Source organism: Hydractinia symbiolongicarpus, chromosome 1 (assembly GCF_029227915.1).
Source record: "Hydractinia symbiolongicarpus strain clone_291-10 chromosome 1, HSymV2.1, whole genome shotgun sequence".
NCBI classification, from domain to species: Eukaryota; Metazoa; Cnidaria; class Hydrozoa; order Anthoathecata; family Hydractiniidae; genus Hydractinia; species Hydractinia symbiolongicarpus.
Genome location: NC_079875.1, coordinates 9790236 through 9815764, shown reverse-complemented (window position 1 = coordinate 9815764; position 25529 = coordinate 9790236). Strand labels below are relative to the sequence as shown.

The 25529-nt window shown below is 34.9% G+C and overlaps 4 protein-coding genes across 4 annotated transcripts in view; 3 read left to right on the top strand and 1 right to left on the bottom strand.

Moving 5' to 3' along the window:
* The window catches only part of LOC130636862 (putative elongator complex protein 1), a 28849-nt gene extending 17538 nt beyond the window's left edge, over window positions 1–11311 (bottom strand). The window contains exons 1-4 of the mRNA XM_057446714.1: window positions 11083–11311; window positions 4302–4458; window positions 601–835; window positions 278–358 (exon numbers count right to left, since the gene is read on the bottom strand). Of these exons, the coding sequence (XP_057302697.1) occupies window positions 278–358; window positions 601–835; window positions 4302–4445 (460 nt within the window). The 5' untranslated portion in view covers window positions 4446–4458; window positions 11083–11311. The remainder of the gene's footprint in view (window positions 1–277; window positions 359–600; window positions 836–4301; window positions 4459–11082) is intronic.
* A 677-nt stretch (window positions 11312–11988) lies between these two features.
* LOC130636911 (zinc finger protein 862-like) lies at window positions 11989–16747 on the top strand. Its single transcript, XM_057446765.1, has 3 exons — window positions 11989–12098; window positions 12174–12883; window positions 14147–16747. Exons 1-3 carry the CDS (start codon window positions 12046–12048, stop codon window positions 15523–15525), a joined length of 2142 nt encoding a protein of 713 aa, XP_057302748.1. The 5' UTR covers window positions 11989–12045; the 3' UTR covers window positions 15526–16747.
* Window positions 16748–18162: 1415 nt separating this feature from the next.
* Window positions 18163–19034, top strand: LOC130637005 (uncharacterized). The gene is made up of 2 exons (XM_057446863.1): window positions 18163–18370; window positions 18476–19034. Exons 1-2 carry the CDS (start codon window positions 18163–18165, stop codon window positions 18934–18936), a joined length of 669 nt encoding a protein of 222 aa, XP_057302846.1. The 3' UTR covers window positions 18937–19034.
* Window positions 19035–20670: 1636 nt separating this feature from the next.
* Window positions 20671–22724, top strand: LOC130637017 (uncharacterized). Its single transcript, XM_057446874.1, has 6 exons — window positions 20671–21111; window positions 21197–21397; window positions 21513–21614; window positions 21688–21868; window positions 21952–22504; window positions 22591–22724. The coding sequence occupies exons 1-5, from the start codon at window positions 21100–21102 to the stop codon at window positions 21996–21998; spliced, it is 543 nt and encodes a 180-aa protein (XP_057302857.1). The 5' UTR covers window positions 20671–21099; the 3' UTR covers window positions 21999–22504; window positions 22591–22724.
* The last annotated feature ends 2805 nt before the right edge of the window (window positions 22725–25529 follow it).

Below are 25529 nucleotides of genomic sequence, written 5' to 3'. Positions count from 1 at the left end.
AAAAAGACAGTTTTAAGTATATATTTTTGGTCCTATAGAAATTTTTTTAAATAAAATGTTTTTAAATGACTATTTTATTAATTTTAATTAGTCAGGCTCCATACAAAGCCCTGTTAAAAAAAGCCATAAACCAATCAAATCATCACATTTTATAATAATAAATAGCTGATTCTATAGAATTACCATACCATGCTTTACTGTGGAAAATACTATGGTGTCAGTGTTTGTACAGAGAATACTTCTTAAACATTAATAAGCCACAAGCAGAAACACATACCTTCCCCAAACTCTTGAGAGTGTTGGTTATGCTCACATATTGCATCAAAATCTTTTGTCATCAAAACAAACGTGTCATTTCCTAAAGATCAAATTAGTTAGGGTGAAATCATCTGGAGTTAGATATGGTGTCCATAATAAAACCTCATCTAATGATTTATAACTTTTTAATTTCCTAGGGCAAGTTACAGTTTTTATTATAAATGTTTCTATGGAGTTTCTCTAAAGAGATTTGCTTTTAGCTCTGTGAAAGCAAATTAATTTGATCTAAATCCTTTAAAAAATTATATCTGATGCAAATTTACAAAAAGGAAAAACAACTACCTGTTGTGAGTACAAGTAATTCGTGATCTGGACTCCATTGTGCGCATGTGAAACCTGCATCAACACTTCCAACACATTCAATATTGTTCATTTCTGGTTGCCATAGCAGTAAGTCACCTTTAGTTGTCGAAATACAAACACTTTCTTGGTCAAAAAGATAATGCAAACTTTTGATTTTTTCTTTCCCATTTGCTTCTAAATAATCATGCTCTACCAAGGATATGAAGTTTTCTACCTGAAAGAAATAAAAAGCATATTAATTAATTAATGAAAAGCCCTTGCAGGCTAAAAGATTTCGGATTCTTTTTCGTGTGGAATTTTGTTTCCTATATATACCTAGGCTAGAACAAACTAATGTGTTACTGTTAGCAGACAATGCGAGAGTCATATGTTAAATAGCCCAAAGCGGTAAAAAAATGCACGTAAATCAGACTTCAGAATCAGATCATTGTGGAAACATTTCTTCTGGTTGCAGCGACCATGTGAAAGAGTGGGATCCAATCCTATTAACACGCCATTTGCCAGTTGCCAACCAAACAAATTGCTTGGATCTTTTAAGGTTTTAATTTTTGACTTATTGCGACCTAGTTTTGAAATTATTTCAATGTTATTAGTATATCTTTAAACTTTTCTAGTGTATAACTACACGTACACCTTTTTTTGTTGGTCACCCCCTTCTCTATGAAATATGTTTTCTCAACAATACATTACCGTGACGCAACTTACTGTAGATCTTTAAAAAATTTTAATTATATTAGAATTAAGGTCTCCCTGAGTGTACAAAATGTAATCTGTGAAAATTAATACTTAACAATACTATGCTATACTTAACATTCGTAAGAAAGAAAGGAAGAGGTTTTAGCATATCAACTTATTAAATATTATTGTTTGTGGTGTAAGGATATTTCTGAAATGTTTTATTATACCTGCAACATGACTAAAAATGTTATGAAATTTAAGATATCTAAGATTTGACCAAAAATTGGATCCCACTAATTTTAAAAACAATAAAAAATAAATAGAAGTTGGAGAAAGTAACAAAAAGGTTATGACTACGTTCATCAGTTTAGAATTAACAAAATAGACTAAATCCAAAATGTGATTCCATGGCATTAATATTTAGACTAGTCAGGGACCGCCATCGAAACACCAGGTTAAGCCACAAGCAACTGTGTTACCTGGGGTTCAACACCAGGAAGAGCAATTATTAAAAACCGTAAACTGTACCACACATTTAAGTGGGGCACTTTAGTGTAGTATGTTGTAAATTGACAAGGCGCAGAACATTATGGTGTTTCCAGTGTAATATATTTTTCAAAAAATAGGCGCACAACATTATGGTGTTTTCGGTGTGATATATTTTTCAAAAAATAACTTTCCACAACTTTAGCTGAAATAAAAACACAGTTTGCAATGCCTTGCTACCATGTCATAGCAAAAACAGTTGACCAGCCTTTTTTTATTTTTTGAAGAATGTTCCCGCTGAAATCTCAAACATAAATATTACTCTTGTCTAAGTGCTTAGTACAGACAAACAATGTTGCTCATCCATATAGGTACAATAACCTTTTTCAAAAAAAACTTTATCGCAACTTCAGAAACACAGGAAACAGCCTGTCGTTAATATTGGACTGAGCGTTTAGAACAGGTAAACTGTTTAGGCGTAATACTACTATATGTAAAAAACTTATCACATCTTCAATTTAAACAAAACAACAGGAAACAATCTGTTGCTAACAATGGGCTGAGTGTTTAGTACAGGCAAACGGTGTTGCGCAAGTGTATAGGCGTAATACCCTTTTCCAAAAAAACTTTATTGCAACTTCAGTTTAAATAAAAACACAGGAAACAGCCTGAGACGTTACCCGTGCAACAAAACAAATTCTCCACCAATTTTATTTTGCGGAGTAAGTTTTCATGACAGTAGTAAAAGGTGTTGCTACCTACTAACTGCATTTGTCATAAGAAATATTGATTGAGAATTTTGTTACAGCTAGCCGAACTGCATTTGGCTACTTCTGCTTTCCAGTCAGAGGTAGCTAAAGAGCAACAACCCCAGCATAAAAATAAATAGTAATGTACCAAGCTTTAAAATAATAAGAATAAATAAAGCTAGGTTTCAGCAGGATGCTGTCTTGAAATCTACGTTTGTATAGCTAAAATCTTAAAATTGGTTTGTTTTAGATTTATGCATGGCTAGCAAACATGATGATATTTTCATTTTAACATGTGAAAACATAGACCCAATGAAGAGAATATCGTTGATAGAACTAAACTGAAATTTAGGCAGTTAAATAACTATACTAACCCAACCAAATATTTCTCTTCACTTCAAAACACTTCGCTTTGCAGATTGGTGAACAAGCTGGAGTAAAATCAATATGACGAACTCGGTCCCTCAAAAGAAACGACTCGTACTTTAACCCCTAGGGCTTGGTTTATTTAAACAAAATCCGCCTGTTAAAAACATATCTAGCATAGCAAATTAAATAATACTAAAACACCAGTCTATAACAATATTAAATTCGAAATACAGTCTTCATTCCTTCTCAATTTTGTGAATACTTGCGATATGTACGGAAGAGCTAGGACGCAGGGCCAGGTCAGACTTTAAAAGTTGTGACGTTACGGCAATCGGTTAAAAAATCAGTGAAGAAGAAGAAGAAGAAGAAAAAGACCGTCCGTTTTAATAAGATCTCGGATGTAATCCGAAATTTTAATAAAATATGTTGCTGTCTACTCAACATTTAAAATTAGTTTTTGGAGTTTTTTGATCTCTGGTTACGTTCTTACCAAAGCATGAACAATCATGTTTGCTCAGGCCGTGTGGGTGATAGAAGTATGAGGGATTGATTCGTGCAATTGTAGTTGCGGTACAATTTATTGTGTACAGGGCGTAATCCAGAAATCTAAAAAAGCAGCTGCATATCCCAAATAGGAATTGTATCAAGGTGGTTCAAAGTAATAATATAATGATTTATATCAAATGGGTTATAAGTCAAATCTTTTGGAGTAGATATAGTTAGTTAGTTTCCTCTAACAAAGTTGGAAATTCAGGATAAGCTCTTATTGAAAATTTTATGGCTACTGGAAACGCTGGATTACACCCTGGTGTAGTACAAAACTTAGTTGGTAGTTTTCAGTGTAATCCCGAACATTGAGACGTCGATAATTCAAACATTTTTCTTTAAACAATTTTTCTAGATTTGTTAACAATTTTTTAACAAAGTTTTATTACATATCTTTTCGTAATTAAACCATCAATAATTTAAAGTTTTCTACACCTAGCTCTCTCTATTTCAAGCAGGGGGTGTTGGGCCAATCAATTGTCATGAACACTTGATTTGACAAATAATGAAACATCCATAGTATATCAGACCTGATTATTATAAGTGAGAAAAAATTAAAGCCTAAAAAACAACTTCTGATCTTTGACTTCTTTTCAAAGTAAAAAAGAAATATTACTGTATTTTGATAATTCGTACCTATCGGAACTATAAGTCAAAATTAAAAATGTTAAGAGCATAGATATTAACTAGAAACTATCAAGATGTTAAAAAAACTTTTGCGAACGGTCCAAGTTCCTATAATTTAAAAAAACTTATAGGTCTAATAGGTGTTCGAGATTGTCCACTATGTAAATAAAGTATTCGAAACAAAGGAGTACACCAACAACACTCTAGTGTCTTTAAAAGACTTACTTGTTTATCAACGGTATGGTAGCCAGTAACTGTTGTGCTTGTAGCAATATATATGACATCATTCATATTGTCACATGCTAACATATTTGCATCCTTAATAGCAGTATCTGCAATAAGATTTTCTAGCAATACTAGGTTTTTCATGTTTATTTATAATCTAAAATTCACAAAAATATGATATTAACATCATGGTTATTCTTAAAACTACTAACAGACCTAAAAAATATCACCTAGAAAGATTATATGAAATATATTTTAAATCTTCACATATCTGCGCCCATGTGAGTACTGGATTTTAATTTTCTATTTTGTAAAGTCTAGTCTTTCCAATCCAATGTTTTTTGCATACCAAAAACTTAAAGTCTCTACTTTGTTATTTATCCAATCAAGGTAGAAGCTTGCAAAGCTACGATAGCATTAACTTAATTAAAATTAGGAATAAATGAAAATACAGTGGGTTTTTTAAAAAAAACAATTGATGAGATGGACTTCTAATATTGTTGTGAACTATTATACAATACATTATTTTTAGAAAAAGCTTTCCTATATCAATTTCTTTATAATGCATACTAAATTCTTTAAAAATTATGTGTTCAAAAAAAGTTGAGTCTAAATCACACAAATAAATAACACAACTACTAATTGTAATAAAAATGTATCAAAAATGAGCTTACCCATCTCATCTTTTTGAAAAAAAACAAATGAATATAAAAAATGTATATAAACGAAAACTTTTTCAAAACATGAGTAGCAAATTAATAAAAAGAAAAATGGAATATAGATGTGTATTTATATAAAAAATGCTTTTTTATATATGATTAAATTTAACATAGATGCATGAAAAAGACCCTGCACAAAACACCCCTGGATCTTACTTTTATTGGCATAACAAAAGTAAAATAGTTTCATACAATACTAAAATTTCTTCTTCTTTTATTATTATTATTTTGTAGCCATTAACATACATAACGATACTACAAAAGGCTTACGATTGGCTAAAAAATTTATTCAGTCAACTGCAAAACATAAAATGTAAGAAAAAAAGATGCAAAGTCAAAGTCCAAATTGGTAGGCTAATTAACATTTCTAGACGTTTTATAAGAAACAATTATTAAAGGACAGGTTTTGTGAAAAAAAATTTTTTTTTTGTAACTAATATATGTTATAACTAAGAGGTGCACATCAAAAAATACTAAGGAAAACAATGATTAATAGACCAAATTTAGAACAAGATAAATACCATATTTATATATCATATCATATATATAAAATACCGTGTTTCAAATTTAAACAGTTTTTTAATGATAAACGTTTAAATTTTAGTACACAAATATACTGCTTTGACACTGTAACAAATTGGATTATTACAGATTAAATATATTTCCTGTTTGGTGAATTAAATTAAACATGTCCCAATATGAAATTAAAAAAATCAAAATAAGGTTTCCCAAACACCCACAAGATTTGTGTTGAAAGCGTAATTGTTTGAGATCTGCACTCTATTCTACTTTGTTTTGATTCTCCTGTGGATTTAATTTTAAATGTGCTTAAAAAGATTTATCTTAATTCTGCAGTTATCAGTGTATAAGTAGTGTTTTCTTAAGGTGGCCAAATAGTTGCTGAGTCTTTTATAAATGCTAGGCCTTTATATAACCTTTTTCTTTATTCAAATCATGGATAAATCGGTGAAAGCCTACTCTGATGTTTTGATATTTATTTTACCATATTTCTTTATTATTTGCTGGAATAATATTAACTAAAAAACATTGGAGAGAGCTTGTTTATATGTATATGTTGGAAAAATCAATGTTTTGATTTCGAGTTCAGAACATAAAAAAGCCGCCAAAAGTAAGCCAAAACTTGCTCGCAGTATACTTAGTTGTCTGTCTTCATGTTCCTTGTAAATTGAATGGTTGAAAAGTAATCTATAGGGATCTATAGGGATAATTCATTTTAGGTCAAAAAACTAATTGTTTATCATCGACACAGTTCGTAACCCTTGGCTATAGAATCAATTTTGTAAATATTTCCAATTTTTTTTGTGCTTGTTTTTATGAATTGTTTGATTGGCAAATAATCTATTTGAATGACTTTTTTATAGCTTCTGTCAGTCATGTCTCCTCATAAAATACGGAAGAAAAAAGCTATAACGGGAAAATGATGAAATAAAGCTGACATAAAAGATGATTAGCAGAGATATCAGCATGCAGCCAAATACGCCAAATACGCCCAACTGCTAAAAAATAGGGTATGTTTAAGGGGGTTCTACAACAAAGATTAAAAAAAAAGCTGAGGAAAAAGTACTTTTACTACAGGACGGAAGAGTGCATTGAACCCCACAGAGGAAAGCAATTTCGCAAGCAATCTTAGATTCATTCCTTATAATGGAAAAAAATTGTTAAGATCCATGCTACATAACATGAAAAATAATCACCCTGGAAAGAGTAAATTTATGAAAAGGAACAAGCTAACCAAAAAGAAAGCCAACATGACTTCGCTGCATGCAAATCTGTCATCAGCAACCCATTTATTACTTAAGACTTTTACGATACCATTGAAGGATTGTTCAATGAAAAGCAGCTCACCCTGGCACATGTTGAAAATGTGATAAATCAAGACAGATCCCTGGAGAGCAAAGTCATTAGACCTAAGAGTAAAGGACCAACCTCTACCTTAAAAAGGGAATTTTTGTAAGGAAAATAAAATTAAAATAAAATTGAAACTGTGGGTTTTGCTAGTGATAAAAGCAAAGCTATCATTTTGGAGCACAAATTGGAGCGATACACTTGGATTACCTGAAGTACAAATATGTCTGTACAAAACAATTTGTTGACTACACTGTACTAATTTAATACACATTTTCACTACCTATGATTCTAAAAATAGTATAACGGTTTCTATTTCTACTTCCAATGCTAGCCAAGTTTTTATTTACTTTTATTTACTCCCCCTGCTAATTTTACTTTCCCTGTATCCTTTTGTTCCCACAGCCTTCTAATTTCCTTCATTTTTCTTAGAATCCACATCAAAAGCAGATAAATTCTGTTGCAATTTGCTTAATAAATGAGTGGGACCTTACCCGATATAGTGACCAATGTAAAGGTCCTGGTCCTGAAGCAATTTATAATTTCATAAAAAATCTTGACGAATGTGATGTGACTTTCTAAAGAGAAATTTAGAAGTTTTTGTTGTTACTGGCTTAAGTCATTTAGTTGTGTTATGCTCTGAGTCAAGATGGTGCATACTGTCTTCCTTGTGTTTTATTTGGAGACAGATTTCCAATCGAAGCATATAAAATACAGAAACTGTTACGTGAACCATTGACATATTGGCCTAATGTATGTGCTGCTTTCAAGCGCCATAAAAATATTACCATTGGTAAACATATAGGTACCATAATTCACTAATCAATAAACCTCAACTAACTGATATCTTAATTGACAACTGTTGTGTCAGAGAACCGAAAAAACTGATTCCTATTACAGATGCAGTGTGGACAGCAAGGTATTGCACTAACACCACATCATGATGATAAAAAGGGTTATTTGTATCTTCAAAAGTAATCCTTATTATTATTTACTTTATGGCTGATTTGCAAAACTTATGGTCCCCACCCATTTTGGATCTATCCATAGACAGATACGCAGCCTTTAAAATATGGAAATCACGGTGGGAGGACTTTACAGTCGTGACAGGATTAAGAAAAAACCCAGCGGAATTTCAATGTCCCATGCTTAGATACGCTTTCACTGAAGAAACTAGAAAAAATTATGACTCTTTAACCTTAACTGAAGAGGAAAAGAATAATTGTGGAGCTATTCTAACAGCCATGGAAACTTTCGCAAGGGGAGATGTTATATCCGACATGCTCCGGCTTGTACGGTATCATATCTCCCGCTCTGCTTATGGTCATCGGCTGGCGCAATTACTTGGAGACTCGTAAAAGAAGGACCACGAAAGGCAAGAAGGAAGGGAGTGGGGGCAAAATATCATACAATCGTGGCGTAGTTCTTTGTGAAGAAATGGAGGAAAAACTGACTGGAAACCTTTGCTGAATTTGTGAAAACGCATTTTCCAAAAACATTTTCATGTACTGTCAATCCTCAATGCCATACATTTTTGCAAGATGGAGATCCGCAACAATCTTTAAAGGCTGCAAAAGAGACAATGGCTTCCATAAATTGCACGATGTTTGGGATTCTAGCACGTTCCTCGGACCTCAATCTTACAGAAAATGTTTTTCACCTTGTACGGAAGCAGATTCGTGATGATGCCCTATAAATGCAACTGACACAAGAGAGTTACAAGCAATTTTGCCAAAGGGTAAAACGCACTATTGAAAACTTTTCTATCTACATTATAAACAAAACGATCGAGTCAATACCAAAGCGACTGAAACTTGTGGTTCAAGGAAAAGAAAGAAACGTGCCATACGCGCCATTGTCAAGAGAGCGTGACATGGCAGACCCTTTGCGATATAGGCTGTAACGTGTCTTACCAGCAGGCTTTTTATACGATTTACGGAATGTTTATAAACGGTATTTTATCAGGATCCTCCTGCAATAGCGGCGGAAACATGCCATGATGTCCAACGCGGAATATAAAACGAATTTTGTGGATTAATGCAACATCGCAGCCCTTAAAAACAGCGTCGGCATTCGTCACTGCCAACATGATTGCCGATGAAAATGAGAAAATACCGAAAAAATTGCCAACGTAATTTTGTTGTGAAATTTTTAAAAACAACAACTCATTTTCAACATCAACGAAGAAAAAAATTAACAAAGAATTAATTTTTATTTTGGCGGACTTTTAAGAACATGTGCTCATGTATATTTCATCGTACCTGTTGACGTATTATAACCTGGTTTCTACTACCATTTTTTTTGAAAAACAAACTTTTCAACTGATCGCATGTTATTTTTTGTAATATTAAAGCCTTTGTGGTGAATTTTTATATCACATTTTCTCTGGCGTAATATGAAAACTGGCATACATTTTTCTCGAGTCCCTTATCCTAAAAGAAACCAGGTCTCCACATGGGAATGCACACGGGAATGCACACAGTATTCGGCGGGTGGTTTATTTCATTTGAAACTGATAGATGGAATAATTTCCTGAATTCACGAAAATAAAATAAAAAAGTAAACATGGTGAAAAAGAAAACAGTTCTTTCGTTGAATGCATATGACAAGGTCATCAAGCTTTTTCTTTCCACTTACCCTAACAGAGAAGTGCGTAAAAGATCACGACATCCAGTTGGCTATAGCATAAAAAAGAAGACCCCAAAACTCCAACTAAAAAAATCGGCTTGTTTATCGACAGTAGCAGTGAGGATGATTCGGAACAGCAGCCCCCTGCCCTATTGCTGGACGATATCAACATCGAAGAGATCAGTGATGACGACTGGACAGACAGCAGTGACTCCGATTGAACGTGTGACATTTTTGTCAGGATTTGTGTGACAGTGATATTTGATACAGTCTTTCTATTGTGCCTTTTTGTTAGAATTACAAACAATGAAACCGTTGTTTAAATCATATTAATTTTAATACGTTGTTCTTTTTCTTCTGCTTTGTTTATTTTCAGAACTGTGACAGTCTGAAGAATAATTACACTCGATTTTCAGTAAGTTAGGTCATTATCACTAAAATTATTCACGTTACAGAAATACAGTGGTGCCATTCGATTCGTAATAATAATAATCAAAAAATTGTATATCGTATTAAAAAGAAGTCCGGAAGTTCTCTCTCCCACATGACACAGCAGGCAATAAGTCAGCCCTGCCCTCGGTTTTGTGAGGAGAGATGTTCTGCGAAGACTCTATAAATTGAGTCTCCTGTACAGTTTTGCTTCATGGTGAACTGTGCCGGTGACAAGCATTTTCGAAACATGTCACCGGCGACTTCTGTGATATACAACTTATTGAATGCCTTGACCTTCAGTTCGTAAATAGCACATGCACAACGTACTTTCTAATGAGTTCGTCTCGAAACATATAGAAAGCCAGTTAGCAGTGAACTATTAACTTAACGAAGTACACCATCGGGAAGGTACGTCAATGGGACTTGTACTCCGTTTCCATTTGTCATCGTCTTAGGAGATCAATACATTGAATTTATGTGAGGTCTGGCCCCAATACAAGGTGAATGACGAAAGTTTTTGCCAGCTGAAAAATTTTACTACAAAAAAAAAAATGCCGACACAAATCAGTTGAAATGTATCTCACGTCGGCAGTTTTATTGCCAACGTAAAAAAATTCTAATTTTAAGGGCTGACGTCGGGCCTGTAATTTATTATATTACACCGAGGGTTACAGCGTCTTATATGACATACCATACGAAGTGCTACTCTTCCTATTATGATTTAGACATTGGAAAATATACTCATTTATATACATAAATGCGCACATTAGCCAACATCGCCAGGCTCTCATGATCGAGCACGTCCGGGTTGGTGTTGGACCCTTATGAATAAGGAAGAAATTGTTGGGAAGTGTTTTAGTTGCATTTACACTTCCAAGAAATCTGACAATTTATTTATTGGAAAGGTAAAAAGACCCTTTTTTAATGCTCAGGGAGGCCTAATCACTGCCCCGGAATTGGACTGCCTTGAACAGAACTTGGGAGTTACAGATTGTATCTTTTGCGAGTCAAAAAACCCCAACATTGATGTCTTTCCGGCAAAAAATATAATTTGTGGTCCTCTTAACTAAAATTTTTTTATTGCATTGGCGTTGGGAGATAACTTAAAGGGACTGTACGGTGAAAAATATATATACCTTATATCAATTCTCCTCCACTTGTTATTAAAGAAAATCCCCTTCATTCACTTCGTATTTTATTATTATAGAAGTCTAACCTTTTTTCTTTATTGACTTTCTTCGTGAAGCATGACCTTCACTCACCATCATGGCGGGAATAAGTCTGCATTGAAAGTGAGGCTGGATAAATATGTTTGTGTATGACGTAGAGCAATTTAGAAGCAAATCATAACAAACTCATTGTATGGAATGTGAGACAAAAAGTTAACGCTGTATTTATTTATTTTTTTATATTCGTGTATATATTAGACAGTTCGTAGCTAATTTACCCCCGTATCATATATATCACATGAATTATTCATATATATATAAATAATTCATTTTTTTGTACGAGGTACACCGTTCATTCAAAAATGAAAGGCTAGCGATGAAAATTATCAACTTAGGTCCCAGGATTTTTTTTCATTACTTTGTTGACGGAAAAAAAGAAAAGGGATTCGGGACTAAATGATAAATAGCCTCAACGTGTTTTGAGCATGAGAATAGCTTTTAAAAAAAACACGCGTGAAACAAGGTCCGAAATAAGGCTTCGCGATTCGCAATTTACGAACCGTTTCTCAAAAGTAACGAGTCGATGTATGAGAAAAAATTCAAAACAACGAATCACTTCTTACGCAATTTTCTATTCTATGATTTTTTATTTACCACGATAATTACTTTTGTGTTAAAAAATGAAAGAAAATACATTCAATTGCAACATGTACACCATGTGGTCAGTTTCTTTTCAAAAGATGACATGGTTTCTACAAAGGTATCACACTTTTATCAATTGTGAATTCATAAATGAAAGAAGTAATTGGTTAACATATGAACCAGGTTAAAAAAATGTTTTTTCGAAAAAAATGATCTTTTTTTGAGTTGTTCATTCAAAGGTTGTCTATCGTATGTGAGGTGTAAATATTTTTCATTGAATATATTTAAATGATGGCTTCGTTAAAAACAGTCAGAAATTGGGAAAGAGTGACGACATTGAGGTGAGATATTTTTCGATTTTTACAGAACTCAGTTTTTAAATAACATCGTTGTTAAAACGTGCTATTTTTTCTTAGATGCCAGGTGTGTCAGCGATGGGAGAGTCGCATTAAAAACAGTACAAATTTCTCCCGCAAATGGATAGCTGGAAGTCGTAGTGTGACGAAGGATAGCGTACAAAAACATACTAACAGTCAACAACATAAGGAAGCCGTCGAGCTCAAAAAAAGAAGTGAGATGGGTGCTGAAGTATATGCTCAATCAGTGCTCACAACAACACCTATCGGAAGTGGTTTACGAAAAATGGCTGCGAGTGACAAGAAAAACCTTCGCGTCAAATTCAACACGGCCTATTATGTCGCCAAAAAAGAGCGTCCTTTCAGTGACTACCCTGATTTGCTAAAACTTCAGTTAAAGAATAATGTTCCGAAGTTTGGAGAAAGTTATAAACACGAAAGAGCTGCTGCTACTTTCACCGAACACATAGCCAAGGTGGACAAAGAAAACCTTGGTAAAACTCTAGCTAAGACACGCTACTATTCTCTCTTGAATGATGGTAGTACGGACACAGGGATTTGTGAGCAAGAATTGGTCTACGTGTTGTACTTGCACGAGGGGACAGCACTCGTTAAATTTTTAAGTATCGAGACACCTAAATGTGGAGATGCGCCTGGTATTCTAGAGGCGATTGACAGTGCTTTCCAGCGTATTGGCATATTGAATTTCAACCAAAGACTTGTTGGTTTTAATGCAGACGGCGCTAGTGTAAATATGGGAAGAAAAAAAGGTGAGGAAATCACGTTCTTACTAGCCTATTTCATCGACGCAAACTTACTGCGTTCTTGTCACGAAAACACGTCTGAATAATTTCTCATCATGGTCAAACAATGTTTTGAGAACGTTTCGTAAACATGCTGCATGAATTTTGTCTTCTTTTTCTTCAGAATTAATAAACAACACGTGCCTGACTTAACTATTACGACATCAATTTAAAAATAATCTTTTTTCTTAATACCCATTGTGTCACTCTCCTTCAGCAAATATTACTGTTTGCGAATCTTTGCGAATCTTTTCTTCGCCCACTTTGCCGTCACACGGCAAGCACTTCTCCATGGAGTGCAAGGCTCTTCTACGCGTTTCCAAATTTTCTTCTTCTTTATTCTTTTATCTTCTGTTCACAATAATCCTTCAGATATTCGGCTATCCGTTTCACTTCTTCATCTGTTCCGTTCTTTATCGATCCAATGTTTCCTCCTTTTCTTCCTACTACTTTCTCCACTTCCTCGCATTCCAGCACGTGTTCAGTTGTTTCCTCTGTCGCTTTACATCCTTTGCACCTCCTTTCTACTCCTCCAAGATTTCTTCCTATATCCCACATTTCTAACCTCGTTCTTAACACCATCATCGCTTCCCTGACTCCCAATCTACCAGTGTATAATAATAAATCTAAAAGACCAATACTCCAAACAATAAATCAATGTATCTCACAAATAGTGACTAATAATGACCATCAGTGTCCAGTGAATGTACTTCTGTTCCTGCTTTCACTACACTCTATCAACTCTCAGCCCGTTTCTATACCACAATCAATCAATGTTTCAACCACAACCACAATAACCACTGTTCGTTTAACTCAGTGCAGTCACTACTTCCACTGTACAATGTTACTCATCAATGTTCAATAAATAAATGTTCAGCTCAAATCTCTCATGAATATTTTCGTATGAATATGTTTTTGTTTTAACATTTTGTTGTTGTTTTTTAAACATGTCGAAAATATTCTGTTACTACATAATAAAGAATATACTCCACGGGGAAGAGCTTTGGAATGTTGTTTAATGTTTTTAAATGTTCAAGAATTTTTCACCTGTTCGAGATTGATCTGGCGGCCACTTAATCATTATCAGTGTTCGCTACACCACTCAACTTAGGGCCCAGGTTCTTTGATAGCTTATATGTTGTTTTGACTGCTGAAACGTCCCGGAAAGGGGTATTATTAACTAAATAATAACCAGTTGATAATTAGTTTCAATCATGTTTCTTTTTTAAGGAGTTGGAGCATTAATCAAGGAAACTGCGCCCTGGGTCGAGGTTGTGCATTGTTTCAATCATCGCATTGAACTTGCTATCAAGGATGCGTTTAACACTGTCAAAGCATTTCACGATGTCGACGAGCTTCTACTGAAGCTTTATTACTTATATCAGAAAAGTCCCAAAAGGCTTCAGGGACTCAGAAACTTCTCTGAAGCATTCGATGAAACAATTCCGAAGCCTGCTAAAGCATGCGGTACTCGTTGGATAGACCATAAGTTCAAAGCGATGGTATGTGCTCTTCAAAACTACGGTGTGTATATGACCCACGTAGAGGAATTAGCTATCACAGATTCACAGCCTGAAAAACGTGCTGAGCTCAAAGGTTTTTTGAAAAAATGGAAAGAGGCTGCCATTCCATTCAATATGGCTATTTACTTAGATATACTATCCCCGATACGTCGTTTGTCTTTGAGCATGCAGTCTGACGAGCACGATCCTGTCAAACAAGTTCGGCGTATCCAGGAATTTACTGCGACCATGGCCAAATTGAAAATAATTTTATTAGATACCCTGGACGGAAGTAGTGATATAATGAAACATCACAAGCGCTTCACAGATGAGGTTATTAATGACGAAGATGGAAGTGCAACGTACCAAAACATTAAGCTTTTCCGATACGATATAGTAAACAGCAGCGCTGAGACGAAATATCATGATCTTATCGTTCGTCTCGCTGACAGCATGGAAGAGAGGTTCGAAAATTTGTCAACATCGACCATCTTCAAAAATATCGTCTGTTTACTTGATGTTTCAACATGGCCAACTACTGTCACTCCTACTTTCGGGGAAGATCGCATTGATGAAATTCTTTTGGATTTCGAAAAGCTGTTGGAAAACAACGGATGTAACGTAGGCGAAGTAAAAAAAGAATGGATCTCTTTACAATCTCACATCATCCCTATTGTGATTAATAATCCTCGAGAGTACTACTTGAAAGTATGGAAGAGGGTTTTCACAAACGAACACATTCGTAAGGATTGTGAAAACATCCTTCACATCATTGAAATATTGCTTTGTACCCCATTCACGAATGCCAAAGTGGAGCGAGGCTTCTCCAGGATGGCGAGGGTGAAAAGTGATTTTCGAAGCCATCTCAGCAGGGACATGCTCGACGCTTGTTTGCGAATAAATGAGGATGGTCCAGATATTTGTAATTTTGACCCTGATCCAGTCATTGATCATTGGTATACGGAAAAAGTGCAACGACTTGGATCATCATCGCACAAGTATCCTAAAAAGAGAAAATCTACAACTACAACAAGCGATAGAGTGCAGGTTGATGACTTAGCCTCACTTGCACTCTCTGATATCGACTCTGATGAAGATGAAGCATGAAATCATTTTGTACATTTATTTAAAAACATTAAAATAAAAAACGTAACTGTTCGTTATAATTTTTCGTATCAAAACAAATCATTCTTGAGGTATTTATATTGCACAATTGTAAATCAAAATTTGGCTGTAGACAAGAAAGTTAAGGCTGATAGTGTCACATTACGTTGTCGCTAAAAGCTATCGTGTTTGGGGTTCACGATTTAAAACGTCCCCCACTTGTCTATTCTAAAAGTAACGTGTGCAAAAACAGAAAATAGCGAATCGTAACCGTAAGAACGACTCGTGATTTCTAAAAAATTTTCGCCTGCGGCGCGCTATTTTTCACGGATCACTTATAAATTTTTATTTCGGACCCTGTGAAAGGGATATTTCTTTTGGTAGCAAGTTAGCGGGTTCGAAGGTTCTTTATATTTTTACAAATATGTCTTGTGCTGCTTATGGCTGTGATAACAAAAAAATAAAAAATAAAGACAAAACCTTTTTCAGCTTGCCTAAGGACCCGCTAGTAAAAAAAGCTTGGATTGCTGCAATAGGGACTAAAGATCTTCCCATTCAAATTTTTGTTTGCTCGGATCATTTCGACGAAAGTTGTTATGATCCAAGTTGGGACCATCAGGTCAAAGAGTTTTATAACGATCGTCCTTGTAAACGAAGACTTTTGCCAAAATCCATACCCACTATATTTACTCACAAGCGTCCTTCTAAGGAACGCGCGACTTCAAAATCGAGAGCAGAAAAAAAACAATCAAAAGAGGTTAGCCTAATATATATTGAAATATGTTTTTTCATCGCTGCTCTGCTCATAATTCCCCCATTACTTTACATCTGAAATACTTAGTAAATATACCTCATTCCAAGTGCTCTTGTTTTCAATTGCTGCAAAACATAGGCAAGAAAACTTAATTAATTTAAGTGAATTGGTAACGGGATTACTGCATCTATTAACATTTATTTTTGTAGTTAGTGGAAGTAGCGTTGGTTGAGGAGCTTCCGCAATCCTCCTCCGAGTCTTACGACAACCTCGCATATCCAGACTGTGAATTTGAAGTTGTAAGAAACTTGTCAATTGGTGTACAAGCTGTACCTAAAACACATACAAGGTGGACACAGTACAAGCATGCAACTTTTAGGAATGCATCGACACAAACATCTACCTGTATAGCAGATGCACAAACACAAACTGTGGTCGCTGTTCCAATAGCAATAGATGCTTCCTGCCAAACAGAGCTAGAAATTTGTTCGGACGATGGTACGTTTTTCTCTCTACTCGTATATGGGGAAATTTTTTTTTTTGGGTATACATAATGACATGAATTGTTCTATTTTTTTCAGATTCTGATTGTACGGATGAATCAGTGGATACCGATTTGGACGATGAGCTACATGGAGACATAGCACCTGCAGTTTTAAATAGTACATTCAACATGTTACATAAAGGTAATTTTCGTAAGACTATTTTGGCAACAAAATAATCCCTAATGAATAAGAAAAGGTACAGGCACAGGCACTATATAGGCACATTTTCTAATATTAGGTGACATTGGCAATACACTCGAGCTACTTGGGCTATCTAACTTAGTCGACACAAATACATCAGAAGTTCAAAATGCAGGTGTAAACGAGGAATCCGATGTAGAAGAAGATTGTATTTCCGATGGTGACAATGAAAGTGATGATGAATGGCTCGTAAAATCTGTGGAGAGGTAATAATCTTATGTTATGTCAATGATCACCTTTGGGAAAAACTAGAAAATGCTAATGATTGTGAATTCACACTTTTATATTCCAGAACTGATAAAAGCGACCCTAACTACTCTCTGACGCATGATATAGAAGAAGAAGAAGAAGAAGAAGAAGAAGAAGAAGAAGAAGGAGAAGAAAAAGCGGAGGATGAAGAAGATGAATTAGAAAGTATTGAAAATAAATGTGTCCATCCTTCTAAACAAAAAACATACCTTGTATATGAGTCGTGTATTAAAGAATTGCTACGATATTGTTCCAAGTGTGGTTCAGTTGTCGATCAACAAAACGTCAGCATAATTCAAAACACTGGAAGTCAATTAATGTGCGACATGACATGTTTAAAGGGTAAGACTAATTGTATAATTAAATCATTCAACCTCGTTCCCAGAGCGAATATAAATAACTAGTAGTACTCCATCTTTAGGTTGTCATTACGTTTGGTCAAGTCAACCAAAAGTTAATCATACGAAAGGTGCTGGTAATATTCATCTAACAGCAGCAATCGAATTGGCTGGTATTACGTTTAATAAGATGCTGAAATTTTGTAATATTTTGAATCTTCAATTTATATCAAAATCAACCTACTATCAACACAGGGGAGACTTTGTTTACCCTGAGATAGATCATGCGTGGCGCAAGGAAAAAGAGATGTTGGCCAAAGATATTTTAATAACAAATCGACAGTTGGCACTTGCTGTGGACGGTCAATGTGACAGGTCACAATGCCACCTACAGCACGGTATCAGCAATGGATTGCGAGACAAACAAAGTATTGAACTTCAAGATAGTGCATGTCAAGGTAATTACTTTTAATGAAACTTTGACTTCAATGACCAGTAAATCGATTTATTTATTTCGTTATATTCACAATAGGAGACTGGTACATCACAATCCATGGAAAAGGAAGGTTTTATTCGCTGTATTGAAGAAATACAAGAAGATATGAAGCTTTCCATACGTGTCATATCTACTGATCGGCACGCTTCGATAAAAAAGCTGATGCGATGTGACCCAAGGTTCAACAATATTATCCATCAATTTGATCCTTGGCACATTGGGAAGGGAATGCTCAAAAAGTTAATCAAGGCATCGAAAAAAAAGGGTAAATAAATCCTCTCTTTAAAACCATAAAATTTATCTTTACAATATAAATACAACAGTTAGCATTATTTGTTGAGGCATTTAATTCGTGTTGTGTTATTTTCAGACATGAAAATTCTTGCTAGTTGGGCGCCTGCAGTTGTTAATCACCTTTATTGGTCGATTCACAACTGTCATGGTAACGGAAAGGAGTTGGTTGAGAGATTCACCTCTATCATTCACCATTCAGTCAATCGCCATACATTCCATCACAATAAAATATATAAAAAATGCGAACATCCGGAATTGACTGAAGATGAAAACAACAGAAAACAGTGGCTTGTGATGGGGTCTGAGGCCCACTCCAAGTTGGTGAAAGTTGTCACGCAACCTAGTCTTGTTAAAGATATGGAAAAGCTGACGGAACAACTCCATACCACTCTCCTGGAAGTTTTTCATTCCTTGAAAATACGATATCTCCCTAAGTCCATATTTTTCAAAATAGAGAAGATGTTGGCTGGAACACAGCTTTCCATTTTGGATCACAACCACAACGTCGACAGAGAACAGGTAACTATCATTTCATAGACAAACAGCGTTATTTAAACGTTGTAACACAAAAATGTTCTCAACCTCGTACCAGCGCAGGCAAGAAGCGCTGGGTACGGGATCGCACATGTTCTTATATAATTTGTTCGTAATGTCAGTAAGTCTTTTTCTTATTTAGAAATCCAAAGTCGACGAGGAAGGCGTAGAAACCCCTCTTTTCAAGGTGGCATACTCAAAGCCCAACAAACGATTTGTGGCAAAGGTTGTGAAAACTACCGTTGAGATGAAAGTATTTTATCGCATCCACATCAACACAGCATAGACATTCTTTGCCCGTCGGCATTCTCTCGCAATTCCCACATCGGCACCATTCATTAACAGGTTTATTCATCCTAGAATTTTCGCATGGAAGTACTTGGTCATTGCCGTCGTCGTTATATACAGGCCTCGGCTGTGCCGCTATTTCTGCCTCTGACCTTTCTGGTTCGTACTGAAATCCAATAACAGTAAAGTTCGAAGACATTTTATTTACGTTACGAAATATAAAATCGTTTTCTCATGCAATAAAAACTTATTTGCTTCCTACTAAAAAACTTACATTGCATTGCTGGGGGGTGTTCTCTATATTTCGCTCGCTCTGTCTTTCTTTCTGAATTGCTTTACGTCACATGCATAATTACGCATGTTAATGTTTTAACCCAGTCTTTTTTGCGCACATTCACACAAAGAGAATGAAGCCATGCTTCAACATGTTTGATTGATTTTTGCAGATATGAATGATATGAGAAACTTTTATGGAAAAAGAAATATATTTTCGTGAGTTATTTTTTATAACTTGAAATATGCAAACAACTTTATTTTTACCGTACAGTCCCTTTAATATTTAGAATTCTAGTGTGGGTCCCATAGAAAATGGGAAAAATACATAGTTAAGTCTGGTGATGTCTGTTGAAATATGAAAAAATATGAAGAAACAGCACCAACACAACACAACACACATAATTTATTAGAAAATATTGTATGATATTGAGAAACAGTTGTGTAAATAGAAACAGATGTGTAAATACAGATGTGTAAATAATTACACAGTTACAAAAATAAAAATTGTGCCATTTTTTTTCTCCAAAGGACAGATGTTCAAGTACCCATTGCAAAATATCGTACCCATGTTTTTTAAAAATATCATATAGTCAGATTGCCGAATCATTACGCATCTGTAATCATTATGCAACTCATTCGAGTGTATTTTTCGTCGAAATGAACATAGAAACAGCAACAAAAAGAAGGCATTTATAAACTTAAGACATACCTTAAACTCTTTTAATAACTTAAATAGTTCATATTTCAATAAAACTTAAAAAAAACAAGTTATATAATGTGGTAGTCAAAGCAGCCAATATCAACTTTATCGCGACATCTTGAAACTTTGTTCTACCATCTTTGCACATGGGTAGAAATCTCATGCGGTCGCCGCTAATTGACCCTGGGTCCACAAACCTCTTGCTAATCATTATTTTAGGTAAATTTTCCGTCTAGTATTCGTAAAAAAGTGTGCGTAATGAATTGTGAGCAATATGATCACTAGCACTTTATTTGTTACGCATTTCTTGTACTTTATGATCAGCATGCAAAACTAGAAATACTTCATCAGAGAGAAACTTATGACTCATGAATTTAGATTAAACTCCAACTTAGCTCAACCAAGCAGCACTGTATTCGTTACGCATTCTTTACACACGCTCGCTCTCAACACTAGAAATAATTATCAAAAGAGAAACCTATGACCTATGATTTTAGAATAAAATCCCACTTAGTTTATTTTAAATAGCCAATCAAAACAGCACTGGTGTGTACTTATAGAAACTATTTAAGTATTTTTTTCTTTTCCTTTTCTTCTTCTATGAACAAACAATGTGCAACAAACATGGGTAAAAAAAGAGTTGGTAGTCGAAAGTTGCCGAAAAAATTTACGAATGCATGGACAGAAAAGGACGTTCAGGATGCTTTGCACGAATTTGATTCAGTTCCTGGATCATCAGTTCGTGGTATTGCAAAGCGCTACAAAATAAACAAGGCCACGATACGCTTCCGTTTAAGAAAACGGCGCGAAGGTGTTGAGCTTGGGAAAGCTGGTAGAAAATGCTTCTTTGATGTTGAAACGGAAAAATCTCAGTTGTGTGCAACCTTGGGTTTAGCCCCATAATGTCCCACAATGTAAATATATACAATCCTACAAGTTGAACTAAACTGCTGTGTATATGGAGCCGTGCAATTAAATAAATTTTTATTTTTTTTCCAGGACTTAGTCGGCCATTACATTTCTGTTAATAATATAAACGCAGTTCAGTTTGAAGGTGGGAAGCCAGGATTTACCTGGTTACGAAGTTTTATGCGAAGGAACAGACTGTCGCATAAAAAAGCAGAGATGATAAGCACTGCCAGAAAATCCAATACATCTAATCCGTTTATCATATATGACTTCTACGATCAACTTGAGAAGGTAACCAAACACCTTTATTTTTATAACAGGACCATATTGATTTTTCAATCCTTTATAAAAAGATAACCGCACAAGATATATGTCATCATAAGAATTCCCTCATTTTATTTTATAGATATTTGAGCAATATCCAACTTTGAACGCATCACGCATTTGGAATTGTTATGAGAGTGGCTTTCCCACAGATCCCTCTAAAGGAAGAGTTGTCTCCGTAAATGTATATCATCATTTGTCAGCATAAGATGTTATATAATATAAGTTTTTACACTTAACACTTTCGCGTTTTTCAGGGTCAACGCGCACTGAAACTTCGTTTCGGGGCGGGACGTGAGAACATCACAGCCCTTGGTTTTTGTAGTGCTGCTGGGGTTGTTTTGGATCCCTTGATAATATTTAGAGGCAAGAATATGCAATCTAGTTGGTTTGGAGATATGGCGCTGCCTAACACATATTACGGAAAGTCCGAGAATGGTATATAACTTTACCGCATATATTTTATCTAAACAGAGAAATTTACATAACATATTTACATATTTCTGCTTACCTTACATTAGGGTGGATGGACTCTGAAGTATTTGCAACCATTTTGCGGATACAGTGACTGACAGACCACTTCTACTGCTGTTATATGGATATCTTACCCATATCTCCATCCAGGTTATATCCCGCGCACCGGCTGAAAATATTATTATACCTAAGTTCCCGCCACACGTAATGGATGTTATGCAGCCATTGGATGTTGCTTGCTTTGGACCACTTAAGCGTCTTTGGGAGAAACTTCTCCAAGAACGTGTCAATACGTTCGGTCCAAAACATCAAATGACCAAATCTGATTTTGTTAATCAGTTGTGCAAAATATGGAACGATGGAATGCACAAAGAAAATGTAATCAGTGGCCTCGAATCAACAGGTAAACTTAAATAATAATGTTGATTATGCTCAAGTAATTTTTACACTTAATAACTTGAAATAAATTTGATTTGCAGGAATATGGCCAATTGATAGGTCAGAATATCCTAAACATCGGTTGGATCAAAGACTTGTGGCAAAGTATGAGGAGTGGAAGAAAACTGGGAACAAGCTTGATTGGGATAAGCTTGCGGAAGAGTGAGTATAAATACCAACGTTATAAATTTTTTCTTTAAGCATATTTTCAATAATTATATACTTTAATTTTAAAAATTTACATAAAGGAACGTTGATCAAGCAATTTGTGGAACAAACGAAGCTCTTGACGCTGTCCCAACTCCTGCTACACCAACAACTGATGTGGAAGCTGTTATTGTTATATCTTCCGCCACACCAAACTTAAATCAGGTTAACTTTCCTCCTGTGCAGTCGTTTTCCACTCCTGTGTCTAGTGCACCAGTAGCTAACAGTACGAAAGAAAAGTACCCTGTCTTCGAGTGCCGAAAATTCCGATTCAAGCTTTTTGACAAAATACCTCGGAGATTATCCGTACTAGGCTCCGTCTGGTTTTTACTGGATACCAAATGGATGGAAGGTAGAACACATTGGAAACGTTTCAACTTCGAGGACGAAGAGTGGTGGCAGCCCAAAAAACAAAAGTTTCGAGGAGCTGTATCTAGACAAAATAAAGGGGCCTGTTAACAAGCCTAAGGTAAAAAGGATGAAACTTGATCTACGCAGGAAGGTCATTACTCAAGTAGACCTACTTGAAGAGCTCCAGAGGAAGAAAAAGGAAAAAGAAGAGAGAGAGAAGCGAAAAATTGAAAGAGCCAACCTAAGGGCCAACAAAAATGCCAACATGACATGAGATGCCTATCAAACCAACCATCAAAAAAAAAGAAGAAACAGCAAGGGACACTTGTTCCTTCGGTTTGTAATTTCTGCTCTTGAAAATTCTGAGACAGAATTTAAAAACCTTTGAAGGGTATCCATTCCTTCCAAGAATAGTCTTCAACTGAGATATTTCTACATTTTTTTTAGGAAAGATTACCTTACAAATTAGAACACGTTTGCACCGTTTGTTTAAGCAGAACAGTTTCTGCTTAAACAAACGGTGCAAACGTGCACATTGTAATGTTAAACTTATATTTTTTTCTAAGAGGAGGCCACGTAGCTGCTTTGCCTTTAAGGACAGAATACCCGAATCGTTACGCTCCGGACTCGTTTACTGTTTTAAGTGTAGTGGCTGCAACGCCACTTATTATGGCAAAACAAAACGTCATTTTAAAGTCCGTATGTCTGAGCATTTAGATATTTCTGCACTTACAGGTAAACGCGTTAAACTTGGTCCCCAGGCCAGTGCCGTTCTCGAACATTTAATGTTTTGTAATTACTCTCCAGCATCGTTTCACAACTTCTCAGTACTTGCGGAAGAGTCTAAAGATTTTAAACTTACTCTGATGGAGAGCTTATTAATTGAGCGTGACTGTCCCATTTTAAATAACATGGTAAAATCTATGCCTTTAGAATTATTATAATAGCTCTATTTTCTTCCTATTATATCCTTTTATGTTTAGTATTTTATCTCTAACTTGTAAAATAAAATTTAGAAGCAGTGTGAACATGCCAACCTGGGCGTTGGCGAAAGCTTGCTGAAAGATATATTTGGATATGTCGTAGATTTTGTCGTTCTTATTTTTTAATATCTTAAAAAACTGCTCTACTAACTTAATAAGAGTTCAAAAATTTATTTTTTTCAAATTACAGGAGTTAATCATCTGCCAAACGTCTCAAAATAAAGCTTTAATAGCAAGCCTTTCAAATTTATTAATTATATCTTGATTTCTTGCGCAAAAAGCTGTTATGAGTCTTTAAATTTTCCATCCACACAATCTCCTCCCATTACTTTAGGTTTCTTATCACATTCGGCGATAAGAAACAATCTCGCTGCCTCTTTTAAAAGTGTCTCGTCCTTTGGTAAATGTTCGTTACGTTCGTGAACTTTTAGTGTGGGTGTGGTGTGGATTTAAATAGAGGACTGGTTATTCTTATCACTGGTACGATAGTAATGAGATAAATTTGATGATGTTTTTACAATACGATAAATTGTAAGTAGAAAAAACGCTGCAGAATAAATTAAAAAATTTTAAAAAAGTGCAGAATGTTTACCTTATCTGACTATATATTCTAACAAAAATTTCAAAAAAATTAAGTAGATCTGCAAGGACTAACGTCTTATGCAATTTCCAATCATTGGTGAAAATAAAATACCAAATAATGACAAACATTTCTAATTAACACTTATTAACACTTGGATGGAACAGCAGATAAGATTAAAAAATGAGTGATAAAAATGAGTTGTATAAAATAGATAAAGATATGTATAATAGAAGAAACAAAAATAACAGATTTAGAAAATTTGACTTGAAAAAACTTATGAGGTATGAATATTTCTGAACTATGGGAAAATGTTGGTGCATTCCATTATCCTATAGTGTATACATGTCTAACTCCAGACACTTTTTTCCCGTTCTTATTTATCTTTCACAAAAACACCTATCAAAGGCCTATGTTGTGTTGTGTATGAAGTTAGATATTGTTAGATCAATGAGACAACAATTTAATTACAACTGGCCCAAAGAATAAAATTAATAAAGTCAAATTCTATTGTGTTATGACGTGAGTGACGTATTACTACTGTAATTGACAAAATTTTATTGCAACACTGGTGCATGTGAAGGAGTCCACAGACAGAGTTATTGTTTTTCCAACCTGTGTTGGACATACAGAGTACAGAGATTATGAATGTTTTCCATAACAATCACAAAATTCTGACTACAGTCAAAATACATGCATATTTAGCTTATCTATCAGTCAAACAATGTTAGCCCATATAAACCACTGAATTATTAAGCTGAGAAAAACACAAGAAAATGATAAAGATACTAATTCCTCACATCAAATGAATTCAAGAAGAACTAAAAGCTCCAAAGAAACCATGATTGTTAGTTTGTGATGTCTTCAAAGGGCAATGGACCAAGAGGGTGAAAAAAGTTGTCAAAGAATCAAATGGTAAAACGGTTTCTGTGTTAAATAAATGGACAAATTACTTCCGGTTACTCGATCTGACTGTCAACAAAAGCAGTAAATATTTATCTTGTGTATCTCTGTGGTGAAACTGCATCATGCAAAATAGTCCGTCAAGTACTACAACTATGCAAGA